Here is a 19,723-nt window from a genome sequence, read left to right as displayed (position 1 = left end):
CCACATCGACATCACATTCGTCGGGATACGAGTGTCAAGACACGAATATGATTCCAGGACAAAATAGAGGAACCCTGTTCGATTCCACAGGGATTCCAAGTTGAATCCGATTCCAAGTCGAATCCGTACCCGGATACGAAGGAAAACCTAGCCGTACCGGTAAGCTAGGTCATAACAAAGAAACATAATCTTCTTTCTAATATTGAATTAATAATTCAATTTGGTTTATAATCTTATATTTACTTGTTCATTCAAATTACTATTTGTATTTATTTTCAGATAATATTATAATATACATTTTACTACAAAGCAGTTCTTATAAAGTATTATAATAATTATAATCATTATATTATATTATTTTCTATAATATTATTAAGTTTTTTCTGATTATACCATTTAATATCGTTATTGGACTGATCAACCCATATATATATATATATATATAAATTAATATATATACATAAATTAATAAGTAAAATCAAATTATATTCTCTACAATATTATTAGCACTGCCAATTGCTAAATCTCTAATTATTAGTTATTAGTAGCTGCAACAACAGACAGATCTGACATGCATCATATCTGGTCCGCCACTGTGAATGTGACCAAGTATGACTGCCTTATGTATTATAGTGTATAACTTACTTTACTGTTAAATAATATAGAACATTTCCAATGGTTTAATTCAGATTTTATATTCACTCTATTAGTAATTAACCAGTTTATACCTTACGTCTTACTTGTGGATTATTTGTTATTTTTATAGCAATGTCATAATATTGCTCTAATATGACACTGTCGGTTTTAGATTGTGGTTCATATCACAATTAATTTACATATGTGCTGATGTATTGAAGTAATGCTGAATATTATAATGCAGATTATTCACTGACAAAGTAACAAATAATTAATACATATTTGTAATGAGGCTGTAGTATTATTAATACCAATTTATATGATAATTATCATGAACCTTATGAGGCATTAGGCACTTACTTGGAGCGAATTCCTTCTTAAAATTACCCCCCCACCTGGATAGGTTGATAACGTCCTCTTATATCATGTGTTGGGAATGAGAAGACATATCCCATGCCTCTTGGTAATGATTGCACCATTTTATTATTGCTCCCATTATTATTATAAATCACCAAATCGATAATAACTTCTTAATATTCCTTTGTTAACGGATGGCAAATAATTGTTTGTTTTTTTATTATTACAATTACCATTATGTATCGAAGTGCATTGACTAATGGTTCGGACTGATCAATAGTCTCTCCTTGGATCATATCCTAATGCTTCATTCGATCTTCTAGAAATAGATGCATGGGATTCGAAGGATATTGGCATTTGTAATACTTTGATTACTCATCTTTGACTTGGTCGATTTCTTCATTCTTCGATCCTTTTGGAACAATACTTATTATTACATAACAATGATATTAGGTGTCCATTTACTCTTAGCATCAGATTTTTATCTCTATCCTCCTACCTAGGTGACGTAAGTGGGTCTCAACTCTTATGGTGGGCAATGATATTGGATCGGTTACTAAAGATTATAGGGACTATGTTTTGTGCAATACATTAAGTCTCTTCCCATAAATTAATAATAATTATTAATATTAATATTATTAATAATAATTGAACGTAAATTTTAGCTTGTTTATATGGTTAAACAATGTACTCAGATATATGAGTGATGGGCAGTTTTGGGCCGGTAACTTAGTATATTTTGTTATATTTTGATTTAATATAGGAGGTTATAGCTGGTAAAATCTAGTAAACACTAATGATTTTGTGTATATTAGCAAGTTGGTATGGATCCAATCCCTTTATATAGAGGGTCGGTTAACAAGTTAAAGCAATCCTACTGGCTTGCAGAGATGCATTGACATGCTGTTTTAATTTCCTTAGCCTATTATTTGATGAGCTTTGGTGCATTGTAGAATGGTTCCAAATTGGTCTTCACTTGTTCACCGACATGTGTGTGCCATGACAATGGGAAGGGAGAAGAATCTCCCTTATGATTGATTCTTTTGGCTAAGTCTAAGGTAAGTTTAGTGACCTGGGGATGGGTTTTATCTTTAGGCATATCAGATAGTTAGCTGATGAGCCTTATGGGAGAAGTCTTGGGTTTATAATCAGATATTCCGACTTGCCCTTTAGCATTACCTTTTATGGTGCATTCTAGCTAATTTTGATTGATATAAAATATATCCTAAGGTTTCACTTATGATCTTGTTGACGTGTATTTTATACACCATCATACACAGAATAAAATACCAATAGGCATCTTATCCTCTCTTGAGAAAAAGCCTCTAACTGCTGAAGATTCACATAAAGGATCAGTTAGGAAGACTCCAAGGTTCTGGTTAGTAGGGTCTCTACGTGTGGACAAGCTTCCAGCGGTATGATGTGATTTGCTGTTTTCCTCCAAGGGGTCTTACGCATCCGAAAGTTCAAGATTTGCTAAACTAAAGAAACTTTTCAAAAATAACAAAAGAGTAGGGTTTTCAAGAGGTCTAATCTAGTCTAACCCTATGAATGACTTAGTATGGACAAGACTTGGCAAGATTCAACCAACTTCAATTTTGCCATAAGATAACAACTCAATTGAAATTGATGCGATCTTCTAAGGTAATAAAATGATATTCAATACATCAAAGGTCAAGGACACTACCACGAAGGTACATATCCAAGATACAATAATGATTGAAGATTAAGGGATTCAAGGTATTCTCCAGTTGACCACGCAAGGCGTTCCTACAATCAGCAAGAAGCTAGTGGTTTGGATTACGAATCCTACCAAAGATCAAGTCTCATACTATGTCCTTCAAATTAACACACTACTTTGATTGAGCATGATTCAAGTAGATTAAACAACCATGAAGATAACCAAGAAAGTTGCAACAAAACACCATAACTTCAATATTTCATTGATTTCCAAGTCATCATGTACAACAATTGCTTGAATTCCTCTCTTCAAAACTCAATCTTGCTACAAAATAAAATTGCTTCTAACTCTAATCTCTCTAATACAACAAACTCTCTGAAATCTAACTATTGACTATTACCAAATGAAATGAAAAATCGGGGTATAAATAGCATCCCCAATTACAATGAAAGGTCCAGATCGAAAGTAGATCAATGGTCAAGATCATGACACCTAAACCCTAATTAGGGTTTGTTACAAATGGCCTCCTTTTTACTGAACAATATTAAATACATAGCCAAATATTAAATTTGGCACAAAAATCTAGGAGACATAAACCAATGACAAATAAGATGCCATGTCATCTATAACAACCTTTCATCTAGAATCTTATTCCCTTTCCAATGTTCTTTTTTGGCATATGCAATGAATCTTGTCACGATTCCTTCGATTTTTGCAATTGGAATCTCGGGAAGATTCTTCATACTCTCTTCCAAGTGGATGACCTGATCGAATGCATCTAGAAGAGCTGCGTCCCAAGTAGATTCAAGTTCCTTCGTTCTTTCAATCAGGAGCATGGTGGCAAACATCTGATCATATTGCTCATCTGTAACATTTGCGTCCTTGCAAAAGATGACCTTGATTCTATCCTCTAATTCCTGCATATCCACATCTGTCTCGACCTCGATCCTTCTACCAAGAATGGTACGAAGTACCTCAAATACTCTGTCCTGGATCGGATTGATCACCTCTTCAACTCGGCCACATCTAACACTGATGTCCTCGAAGAAAACACTCTTCATATGGAGTAAGGTTGACCACTGAAACAAACTGTGAGATTCTCCATCCAAGATCTTCTCTTGCACTAAGATCTTCCTGGATGTATGTCTTATTCCTTTTAAGACAGGAATGATAACATCCTTGGTATGAGCAAATGCGGCTACTGTTATCATCAAATTGTGGATTATCTCAAGAACCTGGATAGCTTGATGAATAATCTTCATCATCCTTGTTACAAACTCTATGGCCACTGTATGAGATCTATCCATCCAATTACTTGTACGTTGGACCATGTTCCTGAATCTTTCTGCTTCATTGATTGATTGAAGTGGAAGTGCTTGCACTGGTGATCTAGCTGGATCTTGACGTCCCAAAGGTTTGTTGATGTGACTGAAATATGTCCTCCATGCACCTCTCTCTCTCTCAAGCTTTCTATTCTTCTCCATTTCTTCTCTAAGCTTGTCCTTCAATGCCTCAAATGAGTCGGTAGCATCATCTAAAGTCTGCTCTGCTGTAGATGGTCCTAACTCAAATGTCTGTATATCATATTCCTCTGCTAGGATCTCACCTTCATATTTGTCTGCTGCCGGTGTAGCTATCTGCAGTTTTCTGGATCCAGTCTCATCTCGAATCATCTTGGACATCTTGGTAGCCTTTCTCTTTTCTGTTACTTCGTGTGAACGTCCAACAAGGCTCTCTAAATCAATTGCATTGTCCTCGTCCTCCACTACGATCACCTTGGTTAATCTTTCCTTCAACCAATCTGGGATAATCGATCTTGTTTCTTGAACTTGAATCTCTTTATGTACTACTTCTTCTTCTCTAGGAGGAGATGTCATTTCGTTGTCTTCTTTATCTTCATCTAACTCATAATCCTGGAGAGATCCATCTGGTGACCCCTGCTGTGCCTGTCCTTCTTCCTGCCTGTCATTCTGTACCATCGACTCCATGGATTCTTCCACTTGAATTGTCCTCGTCTCAGGTCTAGAAGAAGTACCTAATGATCGATCTTTGTTGCCCCCTTGCTTCCTCTTGGAAGACTCTTTCTTTTCTGACCTTTCTTTTCTCTTCGAACCTCTTGGATGGAGATTGCCCTCACTGGCACATCGAAGGTTACCTTCTCCTGAATTTCTAGGATTAGGATTGCCTTCACTCATACTAGCTCCACCTTCGGCTGGTTTCTCTTCCAAAGTGAAAGACATAGCTATGCCTTGTTCTCTCAACTTCTGATGCTGTACGTCAACCCATCTGCGAGTACAAGACAAGACTGGTGCCATCAAAGTATCTAGATCCACGACCTCGGGCTCATTCCAATCCAACCTTATTGTTTTGCTTTCTCGATCATAGGAAGACTGGATATGTCTGCCACTGTCCTGAGCTTGATCGGCCACTCTATAAATCCTGCATTTCCTGATGAAATCCAAAGGCAATCTAGAATGCATTTTCCGTTTCACTTCAAGATCATCTAAGAGATTCATCATAAAATCTTCAATTTGGTACTCATGTTTAAACTTTCTGCCGACTGTCTCCTCTAAATGTCCATGTGGATCAAAGCTTTCTCTCAAAGCAAAAGATGAAAAAGAATACAAGGCTAACTCCTTCTCTGCGTCATCCATGGCTAAAGCATTAGGACATACCTCAACTAAATTGCCCAAAATGATAGGTACTGGAACTCCATTCTGATGTCTGTGTCTGAATGCCTTCGCATATGCTGCCAACTGTCTTGTTACTTCAAGTAACACAATTTTGTCTGTCAAATATCTCGGCAACATGTATGGAGGTAAAGGACATCCATGCACTCTAATATAAGTGAACTTCGGAAACTGAATGAACCAAGCACCATACCTCTTTATTAATTCTTGTGCATCTTGAGATAATCTGTTGTGAATCCCACCTTGCAATGTCCTTGTGATGTGCATCGTGAAGGTATCATTAACTAACTTGTAGTTGCTTCCTGGCGGATGATGCAAGTAGGCATAGGAATCACAAGCTCTGACCTCGCCAGGTCCTCTTCCAATCACTCCTCTGTGAGGTATTCCTGCGTACTCAACACTCCTAATCAAGGCATAGATGACATATGAACTCATGTTGAAGGACTTAGTAGCCTTGAGTCTCCTCAACTGTACGTCCAAGCAATGGCTAATAATCCTAGCCCAATGTATCGTACCTTTCCCTTGACCAATCACCTGGATGAAGTAAAACATCCATTTCTCAAAATAGAAGGCGTGAGGGGCTCCTATAACTCGGTTGAGCATTGTAATCAAATCTCTGTACTCCTCCTGGAAATCAATCCTATGCGGTGTGTTCGGGATCTTACTCAGACGGGGACGACTCTTGAGTAGCCAGTTTTTATTGATAATGCTTAGACAAGCATCTGGATCATCTTCGTACATTGATCTGGCTCCTTCTACGCTCTTGTATATCATGTCCCTGTGCTCTGGAAGATGGAAAGCTTCACTTATAGCTTCCTCTGAAAGGTACGCCAAAGTGTTTCCCTCATTGGACACGATCGTCCTGGACTGTGGATCATAATGACGAGCACACTCGATCATCAACTCATGGCACTAAACAGCTGGAGGAAAGCCGGCCGCCTTAATGATGCCACTCTCGATTATTCTCCGGGCGACAGGTGATGGCTTGCCAATATAAGGGACCTCTCGAAACTTCTTCGTGCTGAAGTTACCCAAGTTAGTATCTCCAATGTTGCTCCACTTCGACACGATCTTGGTCTCCACTTCTTCGGTCTTCTGATCTTCTTTCATGAGAGCTGAACGACTGGTGGATGCTCCCGCCTTCGGGGTCGCCATACCTACACAACATTTCATAATGAGAACTAAATTTTGCAATGAATAACATAGATTAGAGAGTAAATTTTAGGAAACTTCATGATAAGTCTTTGAGTTATCATTTCCTAAAAATGACGATTGAGCTAGGAATTCAAAATTCAAAATTTCAAAATCTAGGCTATGACGATCAACGATCAAAATTAAAACAATAAAACAAACATCGCCATACCTCAATAGAGAGCTAACTCTAGAATGCAAAATGAATAAAATTCGCCTAGGCAAAATTGACGTTAGATCACTCTTCAACGTGATTTCTTCTTCAAAATATCAACTTCGCCACCTTTGATATGTCCTTGACGTGGTCTTCAATGTCTTTGATATGATCTTCAAAGCAACGTTCCTCTATCCTTGGTAAGTTCGCACAATATGAAACTCTAGATTCGCACCACCTTTGATGAGTAGTTCGCACCACCTTTTGTTCCCCTCAAATCGCATGTGAGAGACAAAAATGATAATGTGAAAATGAAGATTTTCACCTTCCCTTTATAGCGCTTACACCACAATTACCATATAGGCCGACTTGGTGATTAAATAAGGCAATTTAAACGATTTTTAAATAAATACAAGGGCCGACCTCCATAAAACAAGTAAATACCAAGCGCTATATTTAATTTTTTATTAAAATAATTAATTAATTATTTGCCAACGTTTTTAAATTAATTAATTCGATTTTCTTACAAGGCAAAATAATTAATTAATACGCTCAAACACATATTTTTGAATTTATTTAAATGCTAAAAATCGATAATTTTTTAAAATTCAATTTAAATGCCATTTAAATTGAATTTTCAAAAATTATCGATTTTTAGCATTTAAATAAATTCAAAAATATGTGTTTGAGCGCCAAATTTTGAAGATGAAAGATACGTACCTCATCGCCCTGGTCCCTGACTGAGGGACAGGAGCGATCTTCATGCTCTCTCCTAGATCTTGCATCTTCGAACTCCAATTATCTTTGTGAAGGACAAACAATGCTATTCTTTCATTCCATGCTCATTTCGCTTGAATTCCATAAGACATTTAAACGTTGGAAGGATCATCGCCCTTGTCCCTTGGAGAGGGACAGGAGCGATCCATGTGTCTTGGCTCAAATTTGCAAACTTTTGATCTTGGTTCTTTGTTCATCACCTTCCAAATAGCATCTTTGACGTTGCCTATCCTTGCCTTGTCTTGGTTTTGAGGGAACATGGGTATTTTAATAAAAATCGCTTTGGTCCTTGTCCAAAGGACAGGAGCGATATAGACCTTTGTACAAATTGGTAGCATTTTAACGTGCAACACTTTGGTATATGACCTTCAAAAGACGCCTTGAACTCTGTATGTCCTTGCAAAACATTAACTTAACTTGATTTTTGCATGAATTGGTCAATATATTCAATATCGCTCTGGTCCCTTCCTGAGGGACAGGAGCGAACTTCAAGTTTTTGGGTTCATGCTTGCGTTCTCCAACTTGCAGTCGTCTTCCTTGGGTAAAACGTAGTCCCTTGATCCTTCTTGGTCACTTGATGCTTGTTTAACTTTCGAAATCTATGCCTTTATGCAAATTTCGCTCTGGTCCCTTCCTGAGGGACAGGAGCGAACTAGGGTATTTTGTACAAATCTTTCAATGTTGACGACCCTTGATGCTTTGTGCTTGATGGAGATGCCTTAAGACGTCCTTGCCACCTTGTTCTCCGTCTTGAAGTGGTTTGAACTTGGAGGAATAGCAATATAATCATTATATCGCCCTGGTCCCTTGGAGAGGGACAGGAGCGATCCTGGCCTTGTGGGCTTCATTTCACTTTATCATCTTCGAAAACTACCTTCAACGGATTCGTAATGTTCCATTCCATTTACCCATGCCTTGGGGTCCATTCAAATTGAGCAAGAAAATCATCTAAAGTAAAAATCGCTCTGGTCCCTGCCTGAGGGACAGGAGCGAACTTAGGTATTTAGGTCCCTTGTTGATGTTTGATAATCTTCAATTTGTCTTCAATGGGTTCAATTCATCTCCTTTCTTGCCTTCAAACTTATAACTTGCTTGATTTTCGTCTGGATTTTGCCTTATGAAGAACTTCGCTCTAGTCCCTGGGAGAGGGACAGGAGCTACAAAGAATTTCGCCCTGGTCCCTGACTGAGGGACAGGAGCGATTTTGGCATTCTGGGTCATTCTCCTTCATGTCGGCACTTCAAGTTATATTCATTTGATAAAATGCATCTCCTTGGATCTCTTCAAATCGTCAAGTCGTTAAAATCTTGCAAGGACAAGGTAATATTTGATTTGTAGCTCCAGTCCTTCACTGAGGGATAGGAGCGATTTTGACTCCTGGAGGCACTTCCGTGTTCGTGAAATTCTTCAATTTATATTCAACAGAATGATCACGCCTTTCTTCATTACTTGCAATTTGAAATTCATCTTGACTCTGCAGGGACAGTAAGATATTTGAAAACGAGCTCTGGTCCTTCACTGAGGGACAGGAGCGATTTTGCTCCTACAGGCCAAAATATCATGATTTTGCACATTTAATCACTTCACGAGGCAAAAACAAATCATTCCCAATGCCCGGGATCAAAAATCAAAAAAGTCAAAATTTGGTCAAAATTACTCAATTGGACAAAAATTCACATTTCATCATAAACACTTAGACAAATTTAAGCTCAGCACTCAAAAATTCCAATTGAAAATAGACCACTCTGGCGAATTCATTTCATTCAAAATTGCATCCTACAAAAGGAAGCTCAAAAAGCTCTCAAAATTGACTGGATTCTGGCCTGAAAGACGGCAATTAAAACCCTAAGGCTTGACCCTAAATCCAGACAACTGACTGACTAACAAAACCCTAAAAAACGAAGCGAAAGGCGAGCAAAAAAGAGCAAAAAGAGGGGGTCCCCATTTGCAATGGGGCGATGTGTGAAATGGTCACAACAGATCTGTGGCGTGCTCTTCTTAAGAAAACATTGTAATTCTGAAATGAGGAGGATCAAATGCTTTTTAACACTCTTATGTTCCACACTTGCAGGAATTCTAGGACTCAGAGTCTTCATACAGTAAAAATATACTCCCACGGATAAATGGATATATTAAGCTAAATATATTGGTTGTAGAAAGGAATGGAAATCTTCTGTATGCAGAAACTTAATGGGACTGGAACTTCTCTGGGAAATAATTATGATTATGATTCTTTAAGGGAGTAGCGTATTCTTTCCTTTTAGTCCATCTATGGTATAATTGATCCATTTGATCTATGACGAGAAAGGTGTCTTCCTGAAATGGGGATGGAGCAAGGTCACCTGTCACAAGGTTATTGTAACCTGGGTAATCTTTTGTCTTGCAGTCAACATTAAAGTGAATTCCTTGCTGTCTCAATATAAAAGATGCCTGGGTTGTAATAGCAATAGTGGAAAGTGAAGAGAATGCTATTTTATATGAAATATGTCTTTTAGACTAACAAATTATGAAGTGGTATGCTGCAGGGTTGTGTTGAGATTTGATTTTACAGGTGACAATACTAGCTAGAAGCCTGTGTATAAAGATAAAAGAGGAAAGTCCTTATAGATTGGAGGTAATATGCTGCAAAATCCATCCCTGCGATAGGACACTTTCATTTCAATAGTCAGGACTCAGAAGTGAAGAGCACTTGGACTAGTCTGCTCAACAGAGGATGAAAGGCTGAAGAAGAAAATAATGTAATTTAAATTGTTTCAGAATCATTGATCTGGACTTTAAGTCCCGGGCAAGGCCGGAGGTTTTCTCTTCTCCGCTCTTTCCTTCCGGCACCCGCAATGAGCGGAGAATGTAATCTGTTTATGATTTAATAAAATATTCTGGCTTTGGCCCTTTACCGATTAATATATATATATATATAACAGTAACCATAATAAATATTAATTAAATAATAATAATTTACAAATAAATATTTAATGATTCCAAAAAATAATTCATTAATAATTATTGTATTAATCAATAAAGATTATTTCATTTTGGTTATATATAATGATCAAGGAGGTGACATGACAGTCGGTGAAGATTCTAGTCTGAATCATATCGTCAATAATAATGAATGGCTAATTGCGATGATGACCATCATTTATATTTGGACGAGAATTAATATAATACACCAGCATGTTAACAAAATGATTAGTGAGTTAACAATGGTTACCATAACTATTAATTTAATAAGGAAATCGATAAATTGTTACCATTAAAAGTTTTAACAGTACCCCAAGGGATGCGATTAATAGTTGTAATAAGAAAAATTATTAAGGGAAATGAGACGTATCTATTATCAAGGGGCTCATCATTACAAAGACACCATATATGAGGGCAGACTCCTTCACTCATGGGGGCATCGAACACATATTAATATCTGACACAGCACGTTACTCATTCTGGAAAGCAAAAATCTCCAAATCAGGACCAGTAACATATCACAGCCAGACATATCAGATATAGCAAATATTGTTATCAGCAATAAAAAGGAATCAATGGTATAAATTAAAATCAGACACTATAATCAGTAACAGCGTTGATATCATTAAGTGGAATAGATCTATTGAATAATTGAATAATACCCATCGATATATCAGGGAAAAGCAAATATCTCAACTTATATACATGTATGTGTATATATATAGATGTATGCATGTGTGTGTGTGTGTGTGTGTCTATATATATATAATCATAACTGTGTGTAATTCCTAAGGTTATATCAGGTGTTACTGTTAATCAGAATTCATAGTAACAACAGAATTAAAAGTAGGAAATCTCATACAACCAATTCTTTAGCTTTTCACAAGGAAAGAAGCCTTTGCGATTAATAATTGTTAGACAAAAGTCCCTAATACTAAGGTGTCCAGACAAGGGGACATCACACGTAGGTTGTCTTTGTACTGTCCACATCATGATAAAAATAAGGTGCACTTTTATCTTTTAGGTGCTCAATCTACAATGAGATTTAGTCTAGGTTGCTTGTACAAAACCTTGAGAGGCTTTATATCCACATTCTACTGAAATAAAAATAAAAAGCGTCTGAACTTTTTGCTTCGATATTTCACTTTCAAGTGTAAGTTGTCAGGCACAACTAAGGCTACTAGGTTAATCAACACCTTTCAACCCATGTTTAGTTGTTTGAGGTGTTAATCTCTGTCTTGGCAATTGATATTTCACTGTCACACATGTGGGAAGAAACTTCGATGACAAACATCTGTGTATGCTACTACTATGCCAAACCAAAACTCTTACTTTTGTGCTAATTTATTGGAGCTTATGCCAAAGGCCCCTGTAATCAATATGGTACAATTCTAGTAGCAGTAATTCCAGCCACAGGTCCATACCAGGTTCTTCCATTATCCTGGGTCTTGTAAGTACGTCTATGACCCAAGTTCTTCAAACTATACCTAGCTCTCAGCCTACAGTAGTAACAAAATAATCTAGACACGAGGATTAAAATATATTAAACCTACAACCGAAATTCCACCTTTTCTTATTACATCTGACTCTAATAAACTAATTGTGCTTGAGTATGATTATGACTGCTAACTATTTTCCTATTTTGCAAACATATATAAAACATCATATGTAATGGTTCATTTGAGGCTTTGCATTCAGTATCAATACTAATGTTATCTTTGGTTTATTTTATGTAATGGTTGATTTAATTTACACGTTCTGTACCTTGATGCTTTCAATTATTTTTGTGCAGATGTCCTGAAGCTGTACCAAACCCAAGGTCCAAAGAGACAGTAAACCCCCATAAACGTGCCTGTAACCAAACCCAAACCAATAGAATACCTTTCATGCTAGGCATGGTGAAGTTTTTTATTCACATTCTTCTGATATCCTAAACATAGTTTAGTCCATTTCCTATCATTATCACTTTCAAGCATATGGTTTTGCAAAGTGGCCAAAGCCTACTGAGCTGAATAACTCCTCTCTCATTTCTCAAATATGGAAACAGATTGGTGAAATGGCATGCATAGTAACATGCTGCAACTAGGGTGACCCAACAGTTTCACTCATGCTAGGTAGCAGGAGTTTGTTTCTATTTGGACTAGAGCACTATCTAGTTTTACCTGCCCACAGCTCAAGCTATAAAGTCAAGCATATTTCACCAATTTTATCTCTGCCTCTTGAAGACATTCAGCCTAGGCTATTAGAATTAGTACAGAAAGAGCCATGTTACACACTCATATACCAGCATGGCCTAATTAGCTGAATTATTCTTCTATAAACAATACATAACAATTTATGGATCCTATAATGGTTGTAGATAATGTTGTTGGCTCTTATTTTATTTCAATATTTGATCAAAAGTAAAGCATCTGATAGTGTCATTCTCCATCTCTTGTCACTAGCTTTACTTCTCACTCTCTTCATTTTGTTGATGAGGCCTTCCCGTCACTTGCATATTTATATTTGTATTTAAATCATATGACTAGGGTCTAAAGTTTTGGATTCACCCATTACCTAACTATGTTTATATTGTTTTGGAACTAGACTGTTTATTTTCTATTACATTTCTTATTTACTATTGTAACTAGTCATACTTTGCAAGTCCCATTCACCCAATTTAGTCATTGATCTAGGCAGCAGATAAAGCCACTGATATTTATACCATAAAACTAAGTCACCTCATGAGGGTATAACTTTGAGACCATAAAACATGTACAACATTGATAAAAGGATACAAAACTTCGTTTTACCAAAGTTTAGACCCACAAAATTGCAAAATACAAAATCTAGGAAATTCTGAAGAGTTTCATGTCACAATACATCTAAAATTCTTGGGAGAACACTTGCCATGTGGTTTTTCAAATTCCAAGGCAGGCTGCTTGACTTCTATTATTAAATTATTCATTTCTTGCCAAAAATAGATGTAAAGCAACTGTAAATTGACATCTTCTTAGAGATCACTACCTTCTGGCTTCTTGTAAATTACTCTCAATTTCAATAAAGCTCACTTGCAATGTGGTAATAGTTGTGCTTCTTGGGCTTTCTTTGCTTTGGTAATCTGCTTCCATAAAACATTGGGTTTCTGCAATTCAGTGTGTCGGCTACCAAATTTTTAAACTTAAATAATTGATGTCAAAGCATATTGTTCTAGGTTCGTACATCCAATTCAACAAGATCAAACTCAAGGAATCTAGGTCTCAAGAGTTGCAACCCTTTGGATTATCAACCTTGTCGCTTCAAAATAGTTTGAGTGGAAAAAAAAAGAGGAAACAGGGTGTCGTTTAAAATTGTTGTTGGATTAAGAAACATAGGAGACAGATAACAAAATAGTTCATCAATTTTCTTTCACAAATCATGCCTGCAACATCCACCTCTTCATCGCAGACCTTTCGGGGGTCACACACCTGTTAAGTTACAAGTGAATTTTCAAAAAACACCCTCTTTTAATGTAAAATATAATTAAAATGCTCAGCAAATTGGAATCATTATGAGTGTAAATATTCGTGGAACGAAAAAATAACATTTGCACTTTTAAAGGCTACATCCCAAGTCAAAAATCGGTTGGAATCCTATTATCTTCAAAACAGCAAAGAATTCAGCACAAATGAAATCAGACTTGACCAGGACGATGCCTCTTTCATAACTTAAGCAGAATTTGGAAATTGCATCACATAGATATATTGCCCTGTCAAAAATTATGATGGCTAAAATAAAAACTTGTAGCAGTTGTGCCAGGATCAAGAATAGACTGTGAGATAAAACCAATATATTCATATTTTGTCTGAAAAAATTAGTCCGCATGATAATTAATGGCAGAATCCTCAAATACTGTAGCAGATATGAGTTATGCATACAAGAAGAAATGTTATTCTTCGAAGACAGAACATTAAAAGTAGTCTATCAGTATGCAATCAAAAATGCAAAAACTTTTAAACATTGAAAACTAAAGAAACTACTCCCATGATAATTTTTCCCCCTTCTTAATCTACAATTGTAACTAGAATGTTTCATGTCCCATTAACCTTCTTTGGTCATGGATCCAGATGCCAGTTCTGGACAATTTTCTGAAATAATCCCAAAAAAATAAGTCACCTTGTTGAAATATAACTTTGTGGTAATGATTCAACCTTTAACATGGACTGCATGTTATAGTAAATTCTGATGTTGAAATCATGTTGGTCAATTGCAAATAATGCTCTAAGAATTTAGATCCTAGAGTTAAATTTTCTCCATAATGCAACCCAAGTCACTAGAAATCCAAGATGAGACTGCAAACTTAAATTCACGGGAGCAAGGAGATGGATCAGTTAAAAATCTAGCTTCAAAATATTATACAGCTCCAAACAAAATTAGTAGGAAACAACTATGTCGAAGCTGAAAAAAATGCCAAGTAGTTGTTTGAACAGACTTGCTGGAAAACATTCATCACTGCCACTAAAGTTGATGAAAAGAATAGATAACTAATAGAAATAGGGATATTAGTTTTCCAGGGAAGAAAAGAGAGCATAAAATATAATGGATTGTGATCAGATTCAGTGTGAATTAGATATTTTCAAACTTTTTATAATGATGCTCTATTATTTATGTAAGTGTCTGGAAGGCTAACTTTGATGAAAACAGAAACTTAATGTCTATTTGGCACTTATCAGAGAAACTCACAAGTTGTAACTTGTACCAGATCATAAAAATGTTAAAAGACAGTTTTCTATTACAAAATTGCAATAATATTCCTCTGAAAAATTACAGAAATGATTCCTAAAACCAACCATGTATACAATGCTTGAGGTTAGATATATACTTGACTCCATCTTGAAAAGTGCCTTGCTTATCTTGACAGATGTTGAGTTGATACCCCCACAAAGACCTTTGTCAGATGTCACAGTAACAAATACATTCTTCTTCACATCAATCCCTGCAATTCAACAAGAATCATAAAGCAATGTATCAAGATCTAAAAGATTGAGATATTCAAATTTTAAAAAGCTTGAAGCAATATCTGGTTTATGCAGGCATATGATTTCAACAAACATATTACATGTCAAAAAGTTTAAAAACCTGATCAAGAGGAAAGAACTGGTCCCAGGTATGTAACCTTATATTGCAATAATCAATATGTACAGTAGAAATAGAGCTGCTGCCACTTTTAGCAGCGACTCGGGGACCCAATCCAGCATACGCACGAGAAGCAAGTATATAAGCTTTAGTATAAAATCCTAATACATTGACATCTTTTGATAAAATATCAATTCCATTAAAAATGTTAATAGCTAAGTTTGATTTAAAATTTTCAATCTCTCTAGGTTTAGATGTATGGGACCTTGATGAAAAAAGCGATCTGAATGTCTCCCACTAAAGAAAGGAGAAGTCCATAAGCCCACAATTCCTTCAAAGTTTGGCAACATGCATTCTTAGATAGTTAGAACAATTTCATTATTCAAGTTTCTAGCCGTAGTTGCAGATAGCACAAATTAATCACAAGCAATTATGGATAGGGAGCTTTACACAATTTTTCAATGACAAATTTTATGCTTTTCGGTAAAATTGCAGTCAACAATTTTTTATCAAAAACGGAAATTTTATCACAATTTAATCTGCAAGAGCTCAACAGTGAAAAGTTAATCATGACTTTTTGGTATTTTTTTGCCATATAGGCAATTCTTTGGTTTTTTTTCCCAATCTGTTGCATTTTTTTAAAACTTCCAGCATTTTCTTGTGACTTTCAAAAACAAAGAACATTTGATTGCAAAACTAAAGTTTTAAAGATTAACATCACAACTTCTCCAAATCAACCTTATAATTTGTAGCTTCCCAGCACCATTATTTTAAAAATTACTTCATTTTAATTTATTAATTTATATTAGAATCATAGCCTAACAAAAATGCTAAAACCTATATTTTCAAAGTTTGGGGTTAGGGTTCAGCCCTTTTTATTTTTAAATTTCTAGCTTCCAAGAGCCATTATTTTAAATATTACTTCATTTTAATTTATTAATTCATATTAGTACCATAGCCTACAAAAATGCTAAAACCTATATTTTCAAGGCTTGGGGTTAGGGTTCATCTCTTTTATTTTTAAAATATACAAGGTTTGGGGTTAGGGTTCAGCTCTTTTTATTTTTAAATTCCTAGCTTCCAAGAACCATTATTTTAAATATTACTACATTTTTATTTATTAATTCATATTAATATCATAGCCTACAAAAATGCTAAAACCTATATTTTCAAGGTTTGGGGTTAGAGTTTAGCTCTTTTTTTTTTTAAATATAAAAAGCTAACCCTAACCCAAATCATGAAGGAATTGCAGTTTAGCATCATGGTTTCAACATCATATTATTTCAGAGTTAAACCCTAACCTTACTGCTATACCCTGAATTTTTTTTCAATTTGGTTAGGTTTACTATATGTAAGTACTAGCTAAACTCTTTATGTTTTTTAAAGATTAGGGTTTTTTGTTAGTAAGTACATCCTAACCCTAAACCTTTAAGATTGGGGTTTAGAGCTAGGATATGGTTATTGGTTAATAAGTAAACCCTAATATAAACCATGTGATTTTTATTAGGATTTAAGGTTAGGATGGGGAATTTTCTAAAATTTAATTATTTTTATTAAATTTATGTAACATTGTAAATGTTTTATTTTGTGATAAAATACTAAAAGCAATTGCAAGATATTATATATATTACAATTCATAGCAGCAAAAAAATTGGTTCTTAAGCCCCTCTATAGTGCACTTAACACAATATTCGGCAAGTTTATCCTCTCACATCTCAGGAAGCCATGCCCCAAAGGTATATTTGAGGGCTATAAAGGTCGAAGTAGTACAGGGATTGCAAAAACTTTTCCCTATAGTTACCATTTTTATATATCCTTCTCTCTTGTCTCTCTCTTTTTTCTTCCAAAGATCTACCATACAGTCATAAATCTGGATAAGGTAGAATTATTGTATCAAATGAGTGATAGTACCTTCACACTCTAAAATAGTGAAACAAGTCTTACCAAGACTCGGTGAGTCCGAGCCAAACAAGACTTGGCAAGTCTGGGAAACTTGGCCTCAGACTTGGCTGAGTCTTTCCTTTCCTAGACTCACCAAGTCTGGGCCTAAGACTCGGTCATTTTAATTTTTTTTTTAATAAACTCACAAAATTTCAATGCTTTTTTGGTTTATGACATGCCCATCTACGATTTAAGAAAGGAAAAAAAGAAAACGGTGTGCCCCTTGACTCCATTGGAGGCGCTGCCCCCAAACCCCCGCAAGGGATGCTACCCTCAACCTCATTTTGGTGTTGCCCCCAAATCCCTATGAAACTATAAGTCTAAGCAAGTAATAGGCCGATCATGAATCATGATAATAAAAATCTACAAAATACATATCCCTATTTGCAAATCTCTACATATTCACGGTCAAAGCCACAATCGGGGATTATCTTGATTCATATATTGGACAACTTGTTTAGTATACAAGGACCGCCAGAGGCATAGTTGGCATGCTACAATCCTTGTACTACTACATACAAGTTAAGTTATAGTTGGCAAGAAACACCATTTTCACAATGCAAAATGTATCAATCATGTCTTGCATAGACAACTATTAGTATCCTAGCTAAAGTCAAAATAGAACATAACTATTTATCTTTTTCTCTTAGCCACTCCTCTTTGTTAATGAGCTTGTCAACAAAACATGTAGTATTGAAGGTTTCAAAAAAATTACTAATAAATTCCTCGTCTAAATATACACACCAATCAAGCAAATATCATGGCTACATCATCATCCAAGACCCATCTTAGACACTAATGCATGACTTGACGTTGAAGTTGGGATGAGCAATGCAACCTCCTTTAAGCCATAGTCTTATAATTTTAGTTTTGATATTTGTTTTGATGCCATGGATTTCATATTCCATAAGTTTTGCATACATTTGACAATATTGATAAATCTAAGTGTGTTAATTCCTTCAACTAAAATTTGTGTTTATACTTATGTGATCAATTTATCCATGTGTATGTGACCAAATTAGCTTCTATTTGACGATGGTATTGTCTCTTTAAGGTTTATTTATTAAGAAATGTGACTTATACTTAAATGTTATATTTCATGTATATATTCTGATGAAGAGAATGGGACTAACTTGAAAAAAAAATTTGATAATTTTTTGACATGTTTGGGCCTTTCTTTTTTCTGCAGCTGAGTTTTGCCGAAAACTTGCCGAGTTTTTCCCAAAAACTTGGCGACTTTCTTTTGCGAGTCAATGGTGGAAATACTTGCCGAGCAAAAAAACTCACGAGTTTTTCAAAACTCACTGAGTACTCTGCGAGTATTCCATCTATGATGTGGTGGATGCTTTATTAATGATTAAACTGAAAAATTAAAATCATTGGCTTAAATCAACGTGAGAATTATATAGTGGAAAATGTTTACACATCCTTCAAGGATCCATGAGGGAAAATTTAATGAAAGAAAACCACAATTTTGAAGTTTAACTAATCACTTTGAAGTGGATAAGACATTAGCACAGCTAAAAGAGAATTACTATTAGCCTAAGATGGGTAGGGACGTGAAGTATATGGTTCAACATTGCAAAATTTGTCAATGTGCCATGGGAAGAAGCCAAAATCCCAGACTGTACCAACAATCACATCTTCTCAAAAAGCCACTGGAAGAGTTGGGAATGGATTTCATACTTGGGCTGCCAAAAACAGAGAGAGGTAATGATTCAATCTATGTTGTTGTCGATCAATTCTCTAAAATGGCACATTTCATTCCTTCTTAGAAGTCAAATATGTTCTTTAAGGTGAAAGTATGACTCCATGGTTTACTGAAGAGTATAGTCTCACAAAATTTGTGGGTCACATTTGGCAAACATTGTGGAGGAAATTTGACATTAAACAAATGGGCAAACAGAGGTTGCAAGCAAGAGTTTGGGAGACCTCTTAAAGTGATTAGCAGGAGAAAAGCTCACTCGATGGTACATGACTATTCCCCAGGTGGAATTTGCCAACAATAATTCAATAAACAGAAGCATCACCAAAACCCCTTTCCAAATAATGTATGGGTACATCCTAAGGTGTGTGGATACCTTAAGAGATACTGGTGCTTTAGAAGATAAAATGCAGGAGGAGAACAGTTTGCTGATTATGTCCATGAATTACACCAGGAAGTCAAGAAAAACTTGAAGAAAAATACAATGAAGTATAAGAAACATGTTGTTCAAAGAAGAAGAGAGCAAGAATTTCAAG

The 19,723-nt window shown here is 35.6% G+C and overlaps 1 protein-coding gene across 1 annotated transcript in view; it reads right to left on the bottom strand.

Annotated features, from left to right (window-relative positions):
- LOC131080001 (ATP synthase subunit gamma, mitochondrial) overlaps nucleotides 1-19,723 on the bottom strand; it is a 132,468-nt gene that overhangs the window by 99,542 nt on the left and 13,203 nt on the right. The window contains exon 4 of the mRNA XM_058018051.2: nucleotides 15,288-15,401. Coding sequence (XP_057874034.2) covers nucleotides 15,288-15,401 — 114 coding nt within the window. The remainder of the gene's footprint in view (nucleotides 1-15,287; nucleotides 15,402-19,723) is intronic.

The sequence above is a fragment of the Cryptomeria japonica genome, chromosome 3 (assembly GCF_030272615.1).
Source record: "Cryptomeria japonica chromosome 3, Sugi_1.0, whole genome shotgun sequence".
NCBI lineage: Eukaryota > Viridiplantae > Streptophyta > Pinopsida > Cupressales > Cupressaceae > Cryptomeria > Cryptomeria japonica.
This window is presented reverse-complemented; position numbering and strand designations above follow the sequence as displayed.